The following is a 22435-nucleotide window of genomic DNA, read 5'->3' as shown; positions in this document are numbered from 1 at the left end:
TATTACCATGCTATTAATCATGTACTCTCATTTTTCTACACACTGCTATTCTGTTATATTTTTGTGTATTTTGTATACATGACCGTGTACTGAATTTGATTTTTGATCTCCTGTGTATTGATGTTGTTTTCATCTCGTGATTTTATCACTATCTTGTTGTTGTCGATCTGTTGAAGGTGGGAGATACCTATTTCTAAATGTGGCCGTATGAATACTCCCCAATATACTCGAAAATCGTAACGATTATGACATGGTGGAAAGACGAGGATTGAATAATGTGATGACGGAAACCGGAGGTACTATGGACGGAAAAGGTAGTATTAACAACGCTAAAATGGTAAGTTTGAAAGAAAAAATACAATACAAATTAGATTCGTACCAATATTCTGACGAAAATTTTAATTACGTGCACCATTTTAGGCCTTAAAGCAGGTTATTTATTATGATTTATTGTCATGTTATGTCGTAATATTCCTATGCGGAAGTATATAAAATAACAGTGCTAAATTAATTGGAAATCCAAGAAAAACGTTATCTTTTGGCTGTGTTGTGATTTTTTTTTTTGACACTTTCGTAGTATCATTTCTAAATATGAAAGACTATTATTTACTTACTTTCCAAAGCAATGACCTACTGCCAAATGATATAAAATTGCTGTTTAATTTGAAATTACTAAAATTTAAAAATATTGAACCACCACAACACAATATTTTTTATACATATTGAATTTGTTGGAAAACCATATCGTGAAATGAAACGATTTCATGCAAAATTGTTTTTTTTTTTATCGTGATATTATTATTTGAATTTGTTTTTGGTTTTACAGTGATTAGGACGGAAAGTAATAAACTGTGCTTAAACAACAATTGGATGTTTTATTTTAGACGACATAGCACGTATGTTTATTAACAAATACTACTCCTAAATATCACTACTAATACAACATCATTATTATAAATAGAAATTTCTCACTGAGGTAATTATTAGGTACACACTTTAAAGCTTAAAAGACACTATCATAGAAATGTCGGAGACCTATCCGATGCTCATAATTCTATAAGTACATAAATGACTATAACTATATATTATACTTATTTTTAATCGTGGTAAGGGTCATCACTTCGATTCGATTAACTTAGGTAACTTGACTAACAATTTCATTAATTTCCGCAACTTAAGTAACAGTAGGCAACTAAGGCAGGTTTATAGAACGTGGTTTAAAACTAAAATTTCTAAGATTAATATCGTTTGGGTGTCGACTCCGGCGAAGAATGCGAGGCGAGTGAAGCAGTCGACGCACTGGAGGAGCGTATAAGTCGCGACAGCCGAGACAGGGGCGCAGTCGCCCAGTGCTCCAACGGAGTACCTGGGGTGCTTGATTCGGGGACTGGAGATACTCTATAATGAAAATAATTATTTAGACGTAGATACCTACATAAATTCACATCTAGTATTCCCTAGTGGGATGGTAAAAGCCGCAAGTAATCACAGACTTGCAGACACTTGATTAGAGGTCCTAAGATGGATAATGATAATTTATTTGCTGATGATTTATTTGAACCGTATGGCGATTTTGGCGATCAACCTAGGCAGTCATAACAGTCCCATTATTTTATAGAAAGTAACCCCGCTGTGGTTTTTAGGACAAGTCCTGGAAGATAACAGAAGCAGTTGACGCATTCTATACTTTTTTAATAGTTCCACTGAAGCGTAAATTATTTTATATGTCGCGCGCCAATTTACTTTTTTTTTATCGACCCAGTGTTGCCATTATTTCTTTGGAGGGTTGTTTTAGTTCAAAACTTGGGAAATTACTTGTTGCGACGTGGTCTCGCAGTTTTTGGTCGAACTCGTTTCTGTTCGTGTTTCACCATCATACGAGCTGGCGCTGCACCTTCTACCTCCACGCCGTCGCCACTTCCTGTAATGATAACGGAAGGTTCTATATGGTTCACTACCCTATCTCGTTCCATCTACAAAAAAAAAAAAATACTTACCCTCGACGAAGAGCGAGTGTTCAACTTGGCTGACCTGTCCAGTAGCATATTGGATACAAAACGGTCGTGCTGCTCGTATCCTGGCCGCATCATCTCTTTTGCCTGCCACCGCCCTGTAGGGTTATCCTTTGAATAAGTAACTCAATTTAAATATCAAGAAAAGTATAAAAACAGGCTCAGAAATACGTACGAGTTGTTGCCAGAACTTGGCGGTTCTTCCCATGGCACATCACTCTCCACAGCGCTGCTCTCTGACGCCACTAAGTACATCGATCTGGCGGGAAAAATATAAAATTAGCAAGTAGGAAAACAAGCGGGTATTTTTTAATAGCTTTTTGTATTTAGTTTTACCTGGCCGGCACGTAAAGGTGTGGTGGTGGAGGTGCGGCTTTTTTTGAAGCAGATCGCGCACGGCGCGCTCGTGATGCTCTTCCCAGAAGCACTGATTCTGTAGAGAAATCACAAAAATAATTACATAAGCGGCATTCAAAATCTTCATATGAGGCTGTAGGACGCGAGGGCTTTGCTTCATAGTAAAACAAATGAATCACAATGAAGTTATTTACAGTGGAAACTATAAATATTGTTAGAAAAAAAAATCATGTCTGCGCTGTTTGCCAAACTTATTGAATAAATAATACAGAAAAAATATACCTAGCGAAGAATAAAATCGTATTATATTTAACTCACCCGATATAGGATCGCTATCACTATGATCCTGTCTTTCGCGCCGCCAACCCGCCTCCGCAGCCGGGGCGTCGGCCGCAACTCCGAACAACCCTGACACTGCACCTGCGACCACCTTACGGGCGGATTTGGCGGCTAGCTGAAATACGATTTAACAACGTTTGTTTTACAATACCATCAACATGAATTTAATAGCCACGCTCTTTGTGGTGTAGTATTCTCCATTCTTGTCCATCAGAGACCAATTCTTTGACTTCCTTTTATGGCACGTACAAGTGTGTATGTGTGTGTAGTGTAGTACTTAACTACATAATCGTTTTTTAGCTTTCTATATGAAAAATCGAGATATGTAGTTTTGGGTGTCAAAAAGGAAAATGCTCAGGCTATTAGTTAGTTACCTGACGAACGTACGATGATCGCTACGCTGAGAACTACACCGTCGCCTGTACAGTGAAACCCTCGTTTGTAAGCACCTTTTTGAAAAATCACATTCTCATTTCCCACAACAAAATCTCGAGCTATTTTAATCCGGGTAGAAATTGAGGCGACATTTTTCTACCTGGGACTGAAACTGGCGTCTCTATTGCGAGGCGGCGGGAGGAAGGCGCAGACAATGTTTCAGTTTTGTAAAAATAACGAAGGTCTGGAGACCACTGGCTCTTGAACCTGCTTACATTAATATTGATGTCGATCTCCGGCACATTGGTAAGGTCGGCCGCCTGCTCCGCCAACTCTCGTACGTCTGCCTCGTTAGGGTCCGTAGTCTCCACCAGGTTGATCAGCTCGAACAGGAAGTCTCGGAAGACTTCGTCTGGGGGTGCTAGACAAAGATTAAAATTATTTTTATAAAACAGATATAGGAACCTAGGTTGTTTTTTTATCAAAAATTTGTAAATTTGCTTTTAACCAACACAACACCGACGCCAAGCGAATACAAAGAAGCGAAAGGTCACATGACCTAAGCTAATCTAACCATAGATTAGAATTTCGTGCCTATGGTACCTACTCACTTATAGGTTCCGGCAAACTTCTTGAGCATCGACCTTGACTGCGCACAACCGAATTTTAGATCTCTTTGGTGGTGCGGTACGGGGCGCGGGGGCGGGTGAGTCCCGCATCGACCGGCTATTGGTAGATCAGTCGATACTTCCCCCGCGCACTCTTGTCTTCGTCCCTTTGACTCCCGAAATTCGGGAGTCAAAGGGACGAATTCCCGATAGTCCCGATATTCGGGACCCGAATACACTTACGTGCAGTGAAACTGTCACGTTTTTGTTATTGCTCTTTTGTTAGTTTTTTTTTTTGTAATTGCTCATTTGTTTACTGCAAATAAATGATTTGATTTGATTTTGATTTGAAGAATTAGTTACTAGCACGAGGTCTATGTCTACAGATCCAAAACCTAGCACTAGCTCTGGTATTGCTGGTTTCAACCTCATGGAAGGAATATTATACTTACCTGACGATTAGTTTTTTATTAAATATGGTAATATAATATAAGTTTTAATAAACTATAATAATATAAGTTTAGTTTTATTTACATAATTAAATAAAATAATAGTTGGTTTTTTTAATGAAGTTAAGAAAATAATCAAAAGTTAATTTTTTTGCACGGAAGTGTACGTGCGCGAACTTTCCCCCACTACGACACTCGATGCTCAAGAAGTTTGCCGGGAGTTATGACCTATTATAGTAGGTAAATGCTCACTAGGTTTTGATGTAAAGGAATAAAACTTGACATAGTTTCAAAGAAAGAAGGAAAAAGCCGCCTTTGAATGTCCTTCAGACTGAGGTCTGTGTTGCTCTATGCCTTCAGGCGAGCTTCGACGGCACTAGACTACACTGTAGCCTGTTATCGGCATGTAAATTTCATAACAATTAAAATAAGTACGTTCTTAAATATAATAAATATACCTGTTGGTTGTTGAGCAAAGAACATCGCAGCTTTCTGAGGATCTTGAATCATACCAGCGCCAAGTAATTGCTGATCAGGTATCCTCTGTCCTGAGGGCACCCCCATCACGTTGGTCATAAGCCCTCCTTGAGTACCGGGCATGAAACTTCCAGGTGGCATCCCTCCTATAGTAGAAGCGCCTTGCAGCATTCCTATACCAGCCGGCATAGACATTCCTGCAGGAGTCATTGGTACTCCAGAAGGAGTCACTGGTGCTCCAGGACTCATTGGTACTCCAGAAGTACTCATAGGTAATCCAGATGGAGTCATTTGGACCCCAGAAGGACTCATATGTATACCAGAATGAGTCACAGAGACAACAGGAGTCATTGGTACTCCAGAAGGAGTCACAGGTAAACCAGTAGGAGTCATTGGTACACCAGAATGAGTCACAGAGACACCAGGAGTCATTGGTACTCCAGAAGGAGTCATTGGTACACCAACACCAGTAGCGCCCATTATCATTCCAGCAGGCGCCATTTGTGCTCCGGAAGCAGAAGTCATTTGTCCAGTAGGTGTCAGATATATCCCTCCAGAACCCTGTACTGCGGGAATCATTGGTACTCCTACACTAGGAGTGGAAGCGACCTTGGCACCAGGGGTCCCAGCAGGTTGAGGGCCAAATGTTACTCCTGTTGTCGGTTGGTTCATCATTTTTGTTTTGTCGTTGACTAGAAGATCTGGCGTGGGTTGCTTTTGTGCTGTAGGATCTGCGAATATAAATGTAAATTATTTTCAACAACATGTATTTAAGTAGATAGGTCCAATAGGTACTCGATTAGTAAAAAAACTACGTAGGGTTCATAGCTAATTCCAACGAGCCAATCTTTCAAACGCTTCTCTATCTTTTACGGAACAGCAAACCCCGGACGCACAACCCACACGATGGAAGAAGTAAATAAACTCACCGGTGCCCAAGTCAATATCGGTGAAAGCCATCACGTTAAGAGCGGAAGTAATCGCTGAACCGGCTGTCACGCAATCCGGTGGCGGGCCTCTCCTGTCCATACAAACACATTTATTCCCATCGTTTTCCAATCACAGAGAATCAGTGGTATGCCCCGCAAAAGGAGCAGTGCCATTAATATTTAAAGTTCACATGAGAAAGATAATTCTTGGTACAAGGATAGGTTAAGTACCAAACTTGCCTGTTCATATAACATGAAAAGGTACCTTCTACCTAATCTTCCACATTTTAAGTGGGTACCTATAATGTTTTCGGAAGGACAGAAGTAGGTATTCAGATTGAAGGGAACATCAACAAATAAAGTAGGTACGGTTTATATAAGTAGGTATGGGTATTTGCGGGTCGTTTTCCGCAATTCGACAACTGAGAAACGGCCGGATCACTCCAGAGAGGTGAACGCGCACCTAGGCGCGCCACACGCGCAGATGTCACATTTTATAAATCTTTTTACCTATGAAAACATCCGCGCCGCACGACCCGCATTTTACCGCCAAATGCATAGGCGTTAACAGCCCGCTGATTTTGCCTACGACCTCGGGGAGGCACTCCATGGAGGTAGGTAACTTACACTAATGGAGCTTTAGTTGGTGATGAGATGGAGGCTCGCCCCCACATCAGCTGTCGCAGATCCTCGCCGGTGATGCCTCGCTTCCTCAGCTCCGCGATCGTCACTTTTCCGACACGCTATAAGGTCAAGATAAGATAAATACTTAATACTTTATCCAGAATAAGTGAACCTTGTGAATGTGTGACTTTACTTATCCGGGAACTTGAGGGACAAGTCGTATTTCAGGTACCTAGTTTTCCTCCTTTGTTACCCTGGTTCTGTCTAAACCCAATAAGGCTTGTATGAGATGCAAGAAGGAATCCTTTGGTCCTTTTCGTTTAATTAAAGTATAGTAGTTACTTAGGTTTAGGAACTACAATTTCCCTCGACACAGACTATAAGAGGAATTACAGCCATATTTTTTTTTACCTTCCAATTACCTACTTGCATCCCCTCCATACCATACCCCGTCCGGTTGATTGAAAGGAGGACTGTGCCCAACAGTGGGACGTACAGAGGCTGTTTACGTTAGGTACGTTACCTTCCAATTGGCCATTGCCCCCTTCCTCTGGCGGGCGCGGGTCTTGGCCTTGCTCTTGATGACCATCACGGCCCGCTGCTCGTAGCGAGGGTCGTCTGAAGGTCCCAGGCCGATGGAGTACTCTTGCAGGTATCTGTGGGCGTCCTCCTGCGCTACGGAGCGCTCGAGGGATACCACGATTTTCGCCCACTGAGCAATAACATATTAGTCGTACTAACATATTTGACATTTCGTGAGACTTACAGTTCAATTTGTCAAAAAAGTTAATGTGACATGGTACCAAAGTGTATACATTATTAATGCTCGTGACCGTACTATTACTACTATTGGCTTATTTTAAATAAAAAATGTTTTGAATTTATTTCGATGAAAATTTGATGTGATCAGGCAGGTTGCTCTATAAAATACCTGCTTCAGAATGAGGTACTTTCTAGATGATTTTCCAAAAAAAAATACAAATGACGCTGTAAAGATTTGCCATCCAATAACCTTCTAATTTCATGGATAACAGACATGTGCATCTTTCGTCTTTGTTGTTGGGTATAATGATGACCCTTTTTATTTCACTCAGGCACGACACGTCTTCCAGCCATTATTATTCTGATCAAAATACGTAATTACATAAGTAAGTACCTAATTCTATACAAAATCTGATCCAAATATCAAGCAACAATTATTTTTATATGCATTTGCCAATTTTTGAATAATTGTGTACTTACCCGAGCAATGAGCAAATAGGTAATCATCACATGATATCTCGACAGCGCCATCTATATTTTTTTGGGGGAACGTATCCTAGAAAGTAACTTGTTCATTTAACAAAAAAAGTCCCTGTTTGATTAAAAAAAACAATAAATATGAGGTCCACGCCAGGAGCCCACCTGTTTGACCCACTCCTTCTCGGACTGCTCGATGACGTGGGCATACGTGTTGCCCATCATAGCGATCAGCATGTTGAGCAGCAGGATGGGCACGAACACCATGAACACTGCAAACACGGTCTTCGCCAGGTTGGGGTACGTCGTCATACTCAGGTCCGAGTACTGGGGGTAGAGAGAGACATTCAAAAGAAGCTAATAGGTACCTTCCTTGTTATAAATATACATAGCGGTCAAACATATAACCCTCCTTTTTGCTTCGTCGCAGTCGGGTAAAAGATAAGTAGGTAGTCCACCATGTTTCATTGAAAATTGAAATGGATGGACACTAGGGCATTTGACTGGGTCAAACCGAAATTATAAAATGCTAATCTAGAAATAGAAGCCAGTCGAAAGTGATCAAAAATCAATCTCATTTTACATTTTGACCTATATTAGTATTTATTTTTTGTTTGACCGATTTTATTGATGACGTCACAGGACAGTATTTCCATACAAACACCAAAGAAAACTTACGTTTTGATGTTTCGTAAAAAGTATCTTATCATTTGACTAGGTTGACAAGCAGTCTAATTATCAATGTATTATCAATGGTGCTAATTCCTGTAAATACCATCTAATTTTATTTTAAGTTATATCTGTCATTTTCTTATCCGCCGAAAAGGAAAGGGACGGGTAATCGACAAGCATAAAATTTATGGAACACACGTCAATTTTAAGCACAAATCTAAACCAACCGTCTAAAAATTTTACATCCGTCAATAACCCGACACAGTTAAGTAGACAGCACGTCAAACGGATTGCATACCAGCGACGTACCGTTTGATTCGCCCGGGTTATTCATTCATTTACACATTCTTTCTAAAATTAAGAGCTGTGAATCATCCGTCCCTTTCCTTTTCGACGGATATGAAAATGACGGATATAACTTAAAATAAAATTAGGCGGTGTCTGCAAGAATCGGGGCCAATGTATTATTCACACTTATTTTTAATGACGACCTCCGTTGTTCAGTGGTCTCGCGATCCAGAGGTCCCGAGTTCAAAACTCGGTGGGGACATACTTACCACAAAAATGACTTTGCGATCCCTAGTTTGGTTAGGACATCGCAGGCTGATTACCCGATTGTCCGAAAGTTATTATCCGTGCTTCGGAGGGTACAGCTACTATTTACTTTAAATATATTGGCGTTACATAATCCTTGTCAGGGGCCTTTGGCGGATAGTGACACATCATGTCGATGAGATCGTTCATTGACCTCACAACCAACATGATAGAAGAAGGTAGAGACTTTTAAGCCAAGTTGGTGGTGTTCGGGTAGCTTGAAAACTCTGGTAAATAGGTTGTCCACATAGCCCAAACGCCTTGGCGGATATACAATGAAACAGTGTATTATGGAGTATGCTCCATACTCCCTCGTCTTCCTTTTTTAACTTACACTGTAGTCTCCTAATGTGATTTGAAACAGCGCCATCCATGTACTGGGGTAGCTAGAGAACAGCGTGGACTGAACGTTTGGGAAACCTGGAAAGAAACAAGAAGAACAATAGCATGTTCAAGAGGTTCAAACAAGTATTAGGTAAGTACCTCTCTGTGCTTAACTGGGGGCGAAAAAAAAACATACACATTCCTAGTGGCTTCAAGATGTTTCTAAATATTTGTGGCTCTGATGCCTGACCGTCATTCTCGGGTTTAAGTACCTATTTGTATCTTTAAGGTACATATCTACATCGTAACGAATACTGAAGGGGATGATTCTGAGTTTATATCAAGTGGAATTTCCTGTCGGAAAATTCATAAAGATTTTCGTGTTTTTTTAATTATTTTCAGTTCCACACTTTTGCGCTGGAAAATCTGAATCATGGTCTGAATCATCCCTCAAAGTTTTCGTTACGATATGTCACTAGCATCCTGTTAGTATAATATTAGGTCGCTCCGTGAAGCCTGCGAACGCCCCAGGAGTTTTCTGAGCTTCTGGAAGGAGCTAGGTTGGCTACGAGTAGTATAACCAAGAATTACACGCATAACGGGCCATCCATGTGTCCAAATGCGGAAAATAGAGCCCACTACCATGCCAAGGGTAGGTACCTCGATAAAGAAAGAAGAATGACTGCGAAAACCCGAAGAGCACGATGCAGTAGATGATGCCAAATGTGAACATGTCTCCCGTGATCATGCTGTAGATCATCGTCACGAACGGACCCGTCAGCTTCACCGCCCTGGAACAATTTGTGAGCGATTAGCTTACGCTGGTAAAGTCTCCTATTTTAATTATGCCACCAGCCATTTGTTTGGGTTAATGAGGCATTTTCCAGGCTACGTTCCTTATAAACAATATAGATGGCTCTTAAAGATTTTCCTTCGTTTAACCTTCTAATTCCGAGGGTATAAGTTATGATTATGACCCTTTTTATTACACCCAGGCACAATTACATCTTCCAGCCATTATTATTCTGATCAAAATAAAGATAAGCAATATAGGTAGCAACATAATTCTATATAAGTACATAATGTGATCCAAATATCAAGTAACAAATTTGACTCCAGGCGGGTAAGAAAGCCACATCGAAGCAATTCATCTAAAAAGCAATATTGCTATTTGACATTTGTGCATATAAAACCACCTGATTATTTGTACTGTCTGTTTTCTTTGCATGTTCCTTGCGTCTGTTTTATTGTGTAAGTACTTACTTACAAATAAATAAATAAAAATAAGTAGACAATGTCAACAAATGTCAAATAGCAACAGAAAGCACCGTGAGGTAAATATATGGGTAAGTACTTAGTTCATCTTGCGATGGATGTAGGTACCTCTGACTACCCCAATCGTAAGCTTGTTATGTTGCTATATTGCTTTCTTACGTGGTCTTTTAACCCCCAAGACACTTACCCGGCAAAGAACATGAGTAGAAACCAGGAGCCGGGCAGCAGGAAGATGAGCAGCGCCTCCTCCAGCATGGTCTGCTGGCTCAGTCGCGCTGGGATGCACGCTAGGAGTAGCAGGTTCGACACCAGGAAGATGAACTTGGCTGGCTCGTGGATCTGGAAGCACATTGATCTTCTAGTAATAGTATTTTTTTTTCTTGAATGTAAATACAATTTATTAAATAATTTGTCACTTAAAATTAAAATTACGAAGAATTAAAACATTTCAAATTATTACACAAACACTGCAAGTCAGTGTAAAATACCGCCCCCTCTCGCACCTGGTTCAAAGGTAAGTACTCATTATGCTGGCCGCGTTACCGCGCACTATTGCCAAGGAAACCTGTTGAACCAGGAACGAGCCGGCGCGGGGGTCACAATCGCGGTCCCTCAAGCGCCTCCCCAACATGTACCATAAGTAATTATAATAGTTGTAAGTATAATAACACACTGAGCAATATCGTTTGGAAATAGGACGCCGCCTGTTATGCTCTCTCAACATAACATAAGCTCGCGACTATACCCAATTGGGTTAATCAGAGGTACATACATTGCAAGATGAACTAAGTACCCGTTGAACTGCCGCTGTTTTTGCATTGTAAATTACGCATGATATTGTGTACATTTTTAACAAAATTCTCTTTGTAAGTAGCAGTGTTTGTGCAATAAAGTTACCTATTATTACACCTCACCGAGCTTTCTGTTAGAGCAATGTAAATATAACGTAAATAAGAGCGTATTGTCGTCTGTAATGATCGAGCCAACTGAGATAGTGAAAACCAACAATGTAATAATGTTGTGCTCTCTTCACTCCCATAAACGCGACAGCATTTAGCCAATTACTTAAAGGTCCTAGATTTGACTCACTCACGGTGGAAACGATGTCAACTAAACAATATCAGAATGCGATCGTGGGTTTGGGATTCTGTTAGGTGAAACGGATGTTAGGAACGAATACTTATGATGCATTTACTCACCAACTGCTTGAAATAAGCAACCAATCCCTGGTTCTTCAGCTCATCTCCTTGCTGCAGGATGATATAGCACAGTGTACTGACAATGGTGCCGAGTTCACAGGCCAGTCTGACACCGCTTCTGACGTCATCCACCACTAAACCCCAATCAGGGTTCTCCTCGGCTTCGAGACTGCTGTGTCTCAAGTAGACTGATATGGAGAGAAGCAGCAAATGCAGCATCAGAATCATAAGGCGTTTGGCAAACTTTTTCTGGAAGAAGACAAAATCTTATTGATACATTCTATCTGATCGCAAATATTTATACCGTCGTAACATGAATCCTTAGCAGTCTAACATACCTACAGAAACTGATTTGTTAAGAAATAATAATCTGAAAACGCAAGAAGTATAATATAACTTACTTACTTACTTAGCAACAGGTAGGATGTTAATTTCGATAAATATAATAATAATTATAAAAAAGTTTATTTAGGTAAAATCTACGACACACATATACATTTTTAATATCAACCTGGCTTCAATGAATCTTTCGAAAAAAACAGCGTTTTTAAGTATTCAAATAACGTAGTGGGGTAGTTCTACGAACATCGGCAATACTAACAACCATTATAATCATTAAGTACCTACTTACGCAAAAATACCTTAGAGTCTTTTGTCTTTTCGTAAATATCCAATTAGAACTTATGTACTTACTTATGTGGCCAACTTACGTTCTAACTACATAACATAAATAGCCTATATACGTCCCACTGCTGGGCACAGGCCTCCTCTTAATCAACTGGAGAGGGTACGTTCTAACTAGATATTTGCAAAAAGATCCAAGATACTAGGATATTTTTGTGTTCACAGTAATGATATTCGAACTTCCGAACCCAGCGACTTACGCTTGCGAATGTGTTCCACTTTTCCTCCAGCAGTCTCTGTATAATGCCACCATCCAACATGTTGAGATGCTCCTGTTTCGTTCCGTTCAGGATTATGAAAAGTGCTGAGTTCCAATCTAAAAAACAAACACATTCAACATACCTAATACATAATTGGTAGAGCCACACATAGAGATGCGGTATCCCTAGGACAGTGGCGGATTTACCAGTAGGCTGAGTAGGCTGAAGCCTAGGGCGGCAGATTTTAGGGGGCGGCAAATTTGGCCTAAAATTTTTTTTTGTCTTACAGAAATAAAAAATACATTATTATATAAGTAAGTACATAAAGAAACAAGTGACAAGAATTTTTATATTTTAGTATAATGGACAGTGTACTGAACATTCTTACGTCTGTACGGGCTTCAACCGAACATTACGCTCTGCTTTTGGTAGCGCTGTGCACTCGATTATTATTAGTGTGAAACGCAGCGGCGGCGTAGCGTAGTGGAGGCGGCAGGGGCGGCCCGCCCCGGGCGGGTTTTTAGGGGGCGGCAAAATTTCACAATTTATAATCTATATAAAATTCTTCTTCTATCGTGTGGGTTGTGAGGTGGATTACCAACCTCATCAACCCAAAAAAAACCCGTATATAAAAATGAAATCCGTTTTCCGTTGTCACGACATAACATAGAAACGGCTTGACCGATTTGGTAAATTTTTTTTGTAGTTTTCTAATAATCTGTACAAGGTTCTTACGGAAAAAATATTAAGAAAAAATCTCAGAAGGATTGAAAAATATACATTTAATTTTTCATATTTTAAAAAACGCGCGTAACGAATATAGACATCATTAAATTTAAAACAAAAAATCTGTGGTCATTTGTAAATTGAAATATCTAAATGAAAGGGCGGCAAAATTGTCTTCCGCCCCGGAAGGCCGACACCCACGCTACGCCGCTGGTGAAACGGTCACTCAACGTAAACGATACCGTACTAGCCACGAGCGCAAATAAAGAAATAAACCTACTTAAACGAATCTTTGAGTTAACGATCAAATCCTACAACTACAACTGAAGGTGGAGCGCTGAAGCCGAAACCCAGCATTGGCCCTTATAACGTTTGGTCCTTCGAGCTACTATAGTGGAATGTTGTGTTAATGACTGTGATAGCGAATCGGTGCTTTTGGCCTGCCGCAAGCGGGTCTCACCAACTGCATTAAGAAAGCGCACATATCACTGTGTAACTAGCACGTTCTTCTTCCAGCGAAGCTTTAACAATTGACGCCACGATGGCAACTAACATAGATCAACTCCTCGAGAAACATCAAGCAAATCACCTCCAACTACGCCAAGGATACTGTTCAACAGAAGATTTTCAGTTATCTAGAAAAACGTCTAGAGGCTTTGGAGGCTCACTGGGCTGAGTTTAGCATGAATCACGGGAAACTTGCACCACTCGTGACGCCTGACATGGACTACGTCATTCAAGTAAACGGTAGCTTTATACGACAAAACACGACAGAAGATATTCAAGGAAAAACTATTTATATCTCTCATGTCACCACGCCCTACAACTGATGTCCAAATGAAAGATAACTAAACGGCAAGTTCATCTAAAGACAAGAATAAACTTAAGTGCTTTTGAAAAATCGGCTTCTAAAATTAACGTCGAGACACTAATCGCCAGAAAACAACGCCTAAAATTGATATACCCGAGTTTAACGGAAACTATAACAAGTGGGTGTCTTTTTGCGATTTTTATATGCTAACGAAGTCGTAAAAAGTGCAGCTACTGAAATTTAAACTGAGAGGTGAACCAGAAAAGCTCGTACAGCATTTGAATATCAGCGCCGACAATTACGACTCGTGCTGGGACATCTTTCGTAACCGGTATGAGAATGGACGACTCTTATGGTCATCATACATAAACACGGTTCTCAGTTTACCTGACATCCAAGCTGCATCGGCAATCAACTTATGCAGGACACTGTGAACGAGTGTATATAAACGGCCTTAACACAGAAGTTTTGCGTCGTGCTGGTCTATCCGGGATAGAAGCGCTCATCATAAAGCATCGACTGAGATGGTGCGGTTACGTCTTGCGAATGGATGACAGCAGACTACCGAAAGCAATTTTCTATTCCGAGCTCTCTAGCGGAAAGCGAAAACATGGTGGGCAATATCTGCGTTACAAAGACGTGCTTAAGCGCAATCTCGTGGCATGTGAGATACCAACAGTTAGTTGGGTGGATGGTGTTTGTCTTAGACCGGAATGACGCCGCGCCGTTCACAAGAGCGTCAATTTATTTGAAAAGAAGCGTTTACAAGATCTCGACGCAAAGCGCCAAATGTGGAAGACTCGATCAAAACCCACACACTCAATTCGTCAGGCCAGCTTTATTGTGTGCCGTATGACCGGATCTTCAAGTTGAAGTTCGGTTTCGCCAGCCACATCAGAGCCCACCACAACATCGATCCAGGATAGATATTCAGGAGTCACCGTCGCCGGATACGGTTTGGATGACATGAATTATGATAATTAGTACTTACATGCTGCTGTTTTAGCTCAACAGTATACACTTCACACTAAATCGACTACTGTAAAAAAATCTAGAAACTGACACAACTTACTTCACAATCATATTAATAACGGGAAAAAGCCGATGTAATGAGGACGATAGAATACAAATCCGAAAGTTGCAATTTTATTAACAGAATAAAAGTACTAATTAATTTGATTGTGAACTAAACTAGCGTATTGAATTTTAGAGGTCAGTAGGGGCGGCAAAAATTGAATAGCCTACTGGCGGCAAATTTGTAAATCCGCCACTGCCCTAGGAAGAGAGAGAAATGCAACCTTTTATGAAATGGTCTTCTTAGGCCTTTGTGTGTCTTGATCTTGAGGTGGAGTAGAAAACCATGAGTAAACTTACTAGTCCTTCCATCAGGCAACAATGTATCCAAAGCATTAAGCGGGTAAGCAGAGCAGGTGATGTTGGAGTATCTCCAGAACTCCTTGGCAGACAGTTCCAGCATCTCTCTGAAGACAGACGCTCGGCCCAACTGGCACGCCAGTGTCAGAGGAGTGAACCCAGCCTTATTCATCCTGCCGTTACTGGCTGGTACCTTCGGGTGGCGGAGCGCGTAGCCGAACATGTCCTGGTGAAGGGGTTACAATTGAGATTGGTTTGGATTTCCAAGCTACCATTTGGTAGCGACGTTGGTTGGAGAATGTTTCACAGATGTAACTGTCAACCAAGGATACCTATGGATAGAGCTTTCCACCTATTAACTTGCTGGTACAAAATTGAGTCGGGTAAGTAAGCCACAAAACAAACCCACAGCTGGGTTGGTCTCAGACCATCTAGGTAGCAACATGACTAGCTATCGCAATGTATCATTTCTTCACCTAGAAATTATATTGATTTCGTCGCAAAATTCAAATTTCTGTGACGCTTTACGAAATTTACTCTAAAACTTTAGCAGGAAATAAACTGCGTAGCTCAAAGATATTGCTCTCAATATTATCTCTTTTAAGACCAAACCCAGTCTTACCAATTTATCACAAACCACGACCATATGCAGGATCATGTTGCCGAAGGAGTCCTGGGAGTCAGGATCAGCGTCTGAATCCAGCAGCAGGTTGTATACGGCCTCGTTGGCGCAACAAGCCGCCCACGCTAGCGGGTACTCGCCCAGGTACGCCAGACCCTCGTAGTTGGTCACCCGGGCTGGTGGCACGTGCTGTTGATCGCGGGGAAGGAAGAAGCTCCCTGGGAAAGGTATTGTTTGATCAGGAATGACTTGTCTTCCGCGATATGCCCATGTTTGATATGATAATGAACTTCTTTGAGTGACCGTCCCGGCAGTGGGATGTATAATCCTGTCAGGTATGACTACGTGCCTTCATTCGCGTGGATTTCGGCACTCTCAATGTGAACTTAATACGATCTCTAATTACCTACATCCGTTGAAAGTAAGTAGTACCCTATTTCTCTTGGTTCCGATCTATCTACTTATGTGCCAATATTCATCCTAATCAGCCAGAAATGCTACCAGACAAACAGAACCTTAGTAAAAATGTCTGTCTATTCAAGTGCTCGTGAAGGAAAACATCGTGAGGAAACCCATATTTCCGAGAAATGCATTTCGAGGTACCTATATGACCTAATTTTCTTCGCGGGTTGGAAAGTCAGACTGTCTGACTCATATAGGCAGTCAGGTTAGTAAGCGGACTCAGTGAAAAACGGGATAATGCTAGGGAGATGATGATGATGGTAACGACGTCTGTCTATCCAGGACTTGATCAGATATTTAGAGACTCACCAATAGCTCGCTGGTGGACATTGGCCCCGGCTTCGACCAGGTCCTGGGCCAGCTCGTTGTTGCTGTACGCGATGGCGAGGTGCAAGGAACTGGCGCCCAGATACTCCTCGCCTTCGACCACGTCTAGCGATAACTTGGGGAAGCATTTCACTAACGTTCTTGCTAGTCTTGTGTGGATCTGAAATGATAATTGAACGAGTATCTGTCTGTCGGGGTATACATAACTACTACTTAATCACCAATCAATAGTGATATTTACAAAACTAAATCTAAAGATAAGTACTTATTTAAATTAAAAAAATAATCCGCGCTACGAAAGACGACGAATTTTAATGAAACTTCTTAATTGACAAATCATAATAATACTACATGGTGTAACCCACGTTATGTACCTATTTCATTCAATGTCAAACAGTTGTAAGATAATTTAAGGGAGTTTGATTCTGCCAACAAATTATTTTATAGTTTGGCGGAGTGTTTTTGTAAAATCACTGCATACAAGAAAATAAACGTTTTTTTTTTCTTTGCAAAATCTGCGACAGTGGCGCCACGGCTTCGGGACTTCTTTCGTGACACGGAATATACTTTAAACCTAGCTTACCTTTTCATCTTCGTTTTGTAAAACCACTGCAAGCGTCTAAAACTTTGTATCTACCGAAGAATATTTCCACCAGAAATAAGTACGGTCACGAGCATTAATATGTATACACTTTGGGGTACCAAACATACTTACGTAAGTTAATGTGAAGTACATGGTAATGTCACATTAACTTTTTTGACAAATTGAACTGGAAGTCTCACTAAATGTCAAATATGTTAGTGCGACAAAGTAATAAAGTGGGTACATTATATTGCTCATGAAGTCATGACTGTACCTATAAGTGTAAGTTTTTTGTCTTTATGTTCTGTCCTGTGTACAATTAACTTGTGAGTACCTTGGTATCGCATATAATGAGCACATGCAGTAAGGACTCCCCCAACGCGCCGCGGTAGCTCATCTGCCAGCAGGCGGTGTGGTCCTCCCACTTGGCTAAAGGGTCATGTGGAGACAGCGACGCTTCTATTGGCAGTACCACCTTTATAGACAGAGAAAAGGCATCATTTATAAAATTAGAGGACCTAGACCTAGAAGGAAGGAAGGAATTGGCGTTTGATAGACTGGAGTGGAAAATGCTACACCGACAAGAGTAAGTACCTGCTCTGTGGAAGCAGCCAATCACCGTCAATCAATCATATCGCGACAGCATACTAATAGATTCTCGGCGTATTTCCTTATTTTTAAAAACGTCTACGGCCTTATGTCGAAGTTTTTCTTGAAGCATTTTTTCCCCGGCTAAATACAGGTTGCGAAAAGCTGCAGTAGTTTTAAGCGAATGGGACGTTCGTTATGTTAAAAAATACGATTCAAAATCGATATTTTTGAATTTGAAAACCCTGAGGTTTCTTCCACATACTTATATCGGGCATGGGACGTGTCTAGCATGTAAATATTGTCTCACGTCTCCAGTAGAAGACCATGTTACCTGCTCCTGGTCGCGGAACTTCCACCGCAGGTACTCGGCCCTATTGATGACGCGACCTCGCCCGCCAGCATACATGTACGCTGAGAAATCCTCACGGATCAGCCGCTCGGCGGCCGCCATGCCGCCACGTGCATACGTCTCTAAGAGAAGACCACCTGGGAAAGAGATGCATTTATCATCATCAACAGCCTATATATGCCCCACTGCTGGGCACATGCCTCCCCTCTATCAACCGGAGGAGGTATGGAGCCACCAAACGCCACCGGGGTAAGCAGAGACTATGGAATTCAATTAGCTTCGGTCTTGACACACTTCTCTTGCTTCCTCCACATTTACCAATCGTTTCATACACACACGCCGGTTCAGAGTAGATCTTACTGCCTTTTCTAAGGACATCTCCAATTTGAGAAGATTTTAGTATCTGCTTACCACGGTGGGAAATAGGCGTGAGTTTATGTACGATCACCAGCATTCATATGTATACACTTTGGTACCATGTCACATTAACTTTTTTGGCAAATTGAACTGTAAGTCTCACTAAATGTCAAATATGTTAGTGTGACAGAGTCCTAAAGTGGGTACATTATATTTCTCATGACATTGTATTGTATTACAAACATGTGAGGTACACCCACCTTTCTTATAGTCGGCTAGCTTATAGAGTACCGTATGTGCTTCGCTGTCAGGCTGTGATATGACGCGGTCGAGCACCGACCCCGCACCCTGCACGCCCCCCGACGCGCATATCTTGCACAATGATGCACCCATACCTGGGATTATTCACAGAATTACTCTACATCAATCGACTGTCTGTAATATAATCATGTTTTAACTACTTATCTATCTACCTACTTATTTCAAATAAGTACTTACTACTCCTTATACTTACTTTACGTGAACCTTCAGTTTTCTCAGAGTATTCTGCTCAGTTTCTTCATAACTCTGTTTCGCCAGTACATAGATAATTTTGTCCGATATGCGATCATTATTCACTGCACTACAGTACTAATACACTTAGAATTTAGGACAAAGCATTTAAAAAGTAGGTCAAGCATTGATTAGCTACTAATTGAAACATCCATGGTTCATTTTCACTGTATCACTTACCAAATTATTTATAATCTCTAATAAGTATTTAAAAATAAATTTCAATAAAACCATTCTATTATTTGCGCCAAAAAAATACTTGAAAATGTTTTCTAAATCTTTCGCCTGTATAAAGATTAAAAGCAATTTACATCCTTACCACTAAACTTGATTTAATTTTAACAGTTACTTTTATTAAAGGCGCTAAGAAATTAGATTTTTACGATTATTTAGTTGAAACAAAAAACGCGTGTGGTGTAGGAAGCAAATAAACAACTACGGTTGCCATGGAAACCGTTATTTTTATGATGACGTCATATTTCCAGTTCCAGGAAGTTCTCTATTCAGTAGGAACTATGCATGTTGACGATGTAGGTACATGAGTAGGTACGAGTATTATATTTTATCACTACTTTAACAGTATTATATTAATATTAACTACTACTACTACTTACTGATGTAAGTAAGTCGTTACATGAGCCATGTCAGGGGCCTTTGGCGGCTTAACAGTAAACCTGACACCAGGGTTGAGAGGTTGGTACTCCCCCTCACAACCCACGCGATAGATAGATAGATAGAATCTTTATTTAGGTTTGAGTCGTTACATCTTATTTTAAAATTTGAACATATATGAAATGTAAGACTTAAAAACTAAAAAGGGTACTAGCTCGGCTAATGTCGTATCGACCCACATACGACGCCGATTTTCAGCCAGACCCCTAGATAGAAGAAGAATTTATATTAATTTACTATTCTGTGTTGCGCTGGGACCAATTAAAAGGGTATAAAACGCCCAAATCTGCAAGCTGCTTAAAAAAAAACATTAACATATTGGGCCGCTATACGATCACCCTGTCACCACACGTTTCATCCATCTTGGGACTTCGTATCCAATGTTTCTGAAAGCACACAACCAAATCAATCAACCAAACCACCAAACCAAAACCAAAACAACCAAACCAAATCATTTTTTCTGATTAAGATTACTTGTGGCTCTACCCACCCCATTGGTGATTACGAACGTGAATTTATGCTTGTATGTCATAGTCAAGTCAGTACTTTATATTTATTAACAGTGTTAGGTAGGTACTGAATTAATCTCGGACAGTGTACCTAACTAAACCTCGTATTTGTCGTCCAATTTACGGAAATGTATAAGTTTCATCAAAATGGGCTTAGTGGTTTTAAAGTTATGGTACAAAAAAAATATATTATTATGGACAATTACAATCAACTCGTTGATGTCTTTTGTATGCAGGATGCCCCTCTCAGCGTCAATAGGCAGCATGAAGCCGTTAGCGGTCATTGAAACGCCATAACCCGAAATATTTTTTTTATCTTTCTGTCTATCTAGCGGTGCTGATTCCTGCAGACCTCAACTTAATTTTAGTTTAATTTGACAGTTCTAAAACTAGCTTTATATCTCGCACGGAAATATTTTTAGAGCTGTCCTGAGCTGTCAGACTAAAATTTTGTACTGCCAGAATCTGCTGCTAGAAATATGTATTGCAATAATTTCAAGGTTCTTTTCAGTTTACTGCTGGTGGTTGCCTGGAAGAAATTGCTCTAGAGCAATAAGGCCGCCCTAATTGTATTATATTCATGTGTTATGTCTGATTGTTGAACTTTAGTTCTGTGCAATAAAGTATACTTGATTTGATTTGATTTGTTTTTTTTTTTTAGTTTATTCTCCGATCACTTCAACACTGGCAGTTGTGATTGTATAAGAGATAAATTAAGCAACTCATTGGTGTACTGGAATCATCCAGTACACACTATCTAACTTTGTTTTAAGTTATACCTGTCATTTTCTTATCCGCCGAAAAGGACAGGGACGGGCATAAAGTTTATGAACCACACGTCAATTTTAGGCAGATATTTAAAAAGCCCTCCCAAAATATATTGGCTAATAACCCGACAGAATTAAGTTGATAGCACACGTCAAACGGGTTGCATATCAGCGAGATGCCTATTTTATTCGCCAGGACTATTTTTTCATTCATTTTAAAATTAACAATTATCAAGCATCTGTCCCTTTCCATTTCGGCGGACAAGAAAATGACGGGTATAACTTAAAATAAAATTAGGAGTGTCTGCAGGAATCGGGGCCATTGCCATAACCTAAAAAGAATACTTTTTTAATACCACGCTTTGCGCGCGGACTTCCGCTGCCCGAGACCCGCCGCGGCGCCGCCCCACCGCCCGCGCCGCCCCGTATTGCTCTATGATTTCATGCCGCCCGCTTATCGAACATTTAGCAAACTTTGGCATTTTTATTTTTAAATTAAGTTGAATAGTTTGTACTACTGTAGAAAGTGCTTTCTTCCTTTTCATTATTCTTAACTCAGTGAGGTGAGGGTGGGTACGTTGTTCATCTTGCGATGGATGTACCTCTGACTACCCCCATTGGGATACAGTCGTGAACTTAATTTATGTTATATTAGCGTTTCATACACATTTACATCATCCATCACCAAAAATTAGGCATACTTACCTAATATGCTAAGCCGGGGCTTAGCGGGGCTTATAGGTAATTAACGGTAACTAAAAATATTTTTTATGGTTTTAAATATTTTTTATTTTTTTTTGGAATAAACAAGTTAAAAAAAATGTTACTTTTTAACAAAGTCATGGTGTTTTCGCACTACATCCGATTTAATCCGTCAATTTCGACGGACTCGGATCCCGTTATCGGATCGAATGAGAATTATGAGCAGTACGAAAACGCTTTAAAAAATTTTTAACATTTTAATAAACGAAATAATATTTTTAATAAACAATAAAAACAAACGATCTTTTTGTAACTTAAATGTAAAGCAGCGGCAAAGAGAATAGAAGATAAATAAGCATGGCCAGCGGCGCGGGGCGGGATTCAAATACGTCAAACAAGGCTGAATGAGAAAGAGAGACAAAATACCGTGAAAGCGAGACGGAAAATGCTTCACTGCCCCCCTCACCCCCGCATGACTGGGTAGGCCAGCGGCCCGCGTCGCACGTACCCCGCACCTCAGTTCGTAACCGACTTGGTTACCGTTGTGTCATTCAGTTTAATAAATAAGTTAGATAGTTTCAATCATGACAAAATACACCGATGAACAGTATCTTCAAATGGCTATCTGTTATGTACAGTGTTCCAAAAGGACGAGTGCAGCCATTAAAATATTC

At 40.5% G+C, this 22435-nt stretch overlaps 1 protein-coding gene across 1 annotated transcript; it reads right to left on the bottom strand.

Annotated features, from left to right (window-relative positions):
* Window positions 1-998: 998 nt before the first annotated feature.
* LOC126376816 (uncharacterized) lies at window positions 999-18952 on the bottom strand. Its single transcript, XM_050024363.1, has 23 exons — window positions 18820-18952; window positions 18185-18339; window positions 17597-17737; window positions 16662-16839; window positions 15891-16108; window positions 15269-15494; window positions 12358-12473; window positions 11474-11722; window positions 10462-10613; window positions 9660-9790; window positions 9010-9095; window positions 7575-7736; window positions 6694-6882; window positions 6174-6289; window positions 5547-5638; window positions 4599-5348; window positions 3359-3504; window positions 2688-2823; window positions 2349-2445; window positions 2188-2271; window positions 1998-2110; window positions 1816-1921; window positions 999-1398 (listed from the first exon to the last, which is right to left on the bottom strand). Exons 1-23 carry the CDS (start codon window positions 18950-18952, stop codon window positions 1239-1241), a joined length of 3936 nt encoding a protein of 1311 aa, XP_049880320.1. The 3' UTR covers window positions 999-1238.
* Between the last annotated feature and the right edge of the window lie 3483 nt (window positions 18953-22435).

Source organism: Pectinophora gossypiella, chromosome 21 (genome assembly GCF_024362695.1).
Source record: "Pectinophora gossypiella chromosome 21, ilPecGoss1.1, whole genome shotgun sequence".
Taxonomy (NCBI): domain Eukaryota; kingdom Metazoa; phylum Arthropoda; class Insecta; order Lepidoptera; family Gelechiidae; genus Pectinophora; species Pectinophora gossypiella.
This window is presented reverse-complemented; position numbering and strand designations above follow the sequence as displayed.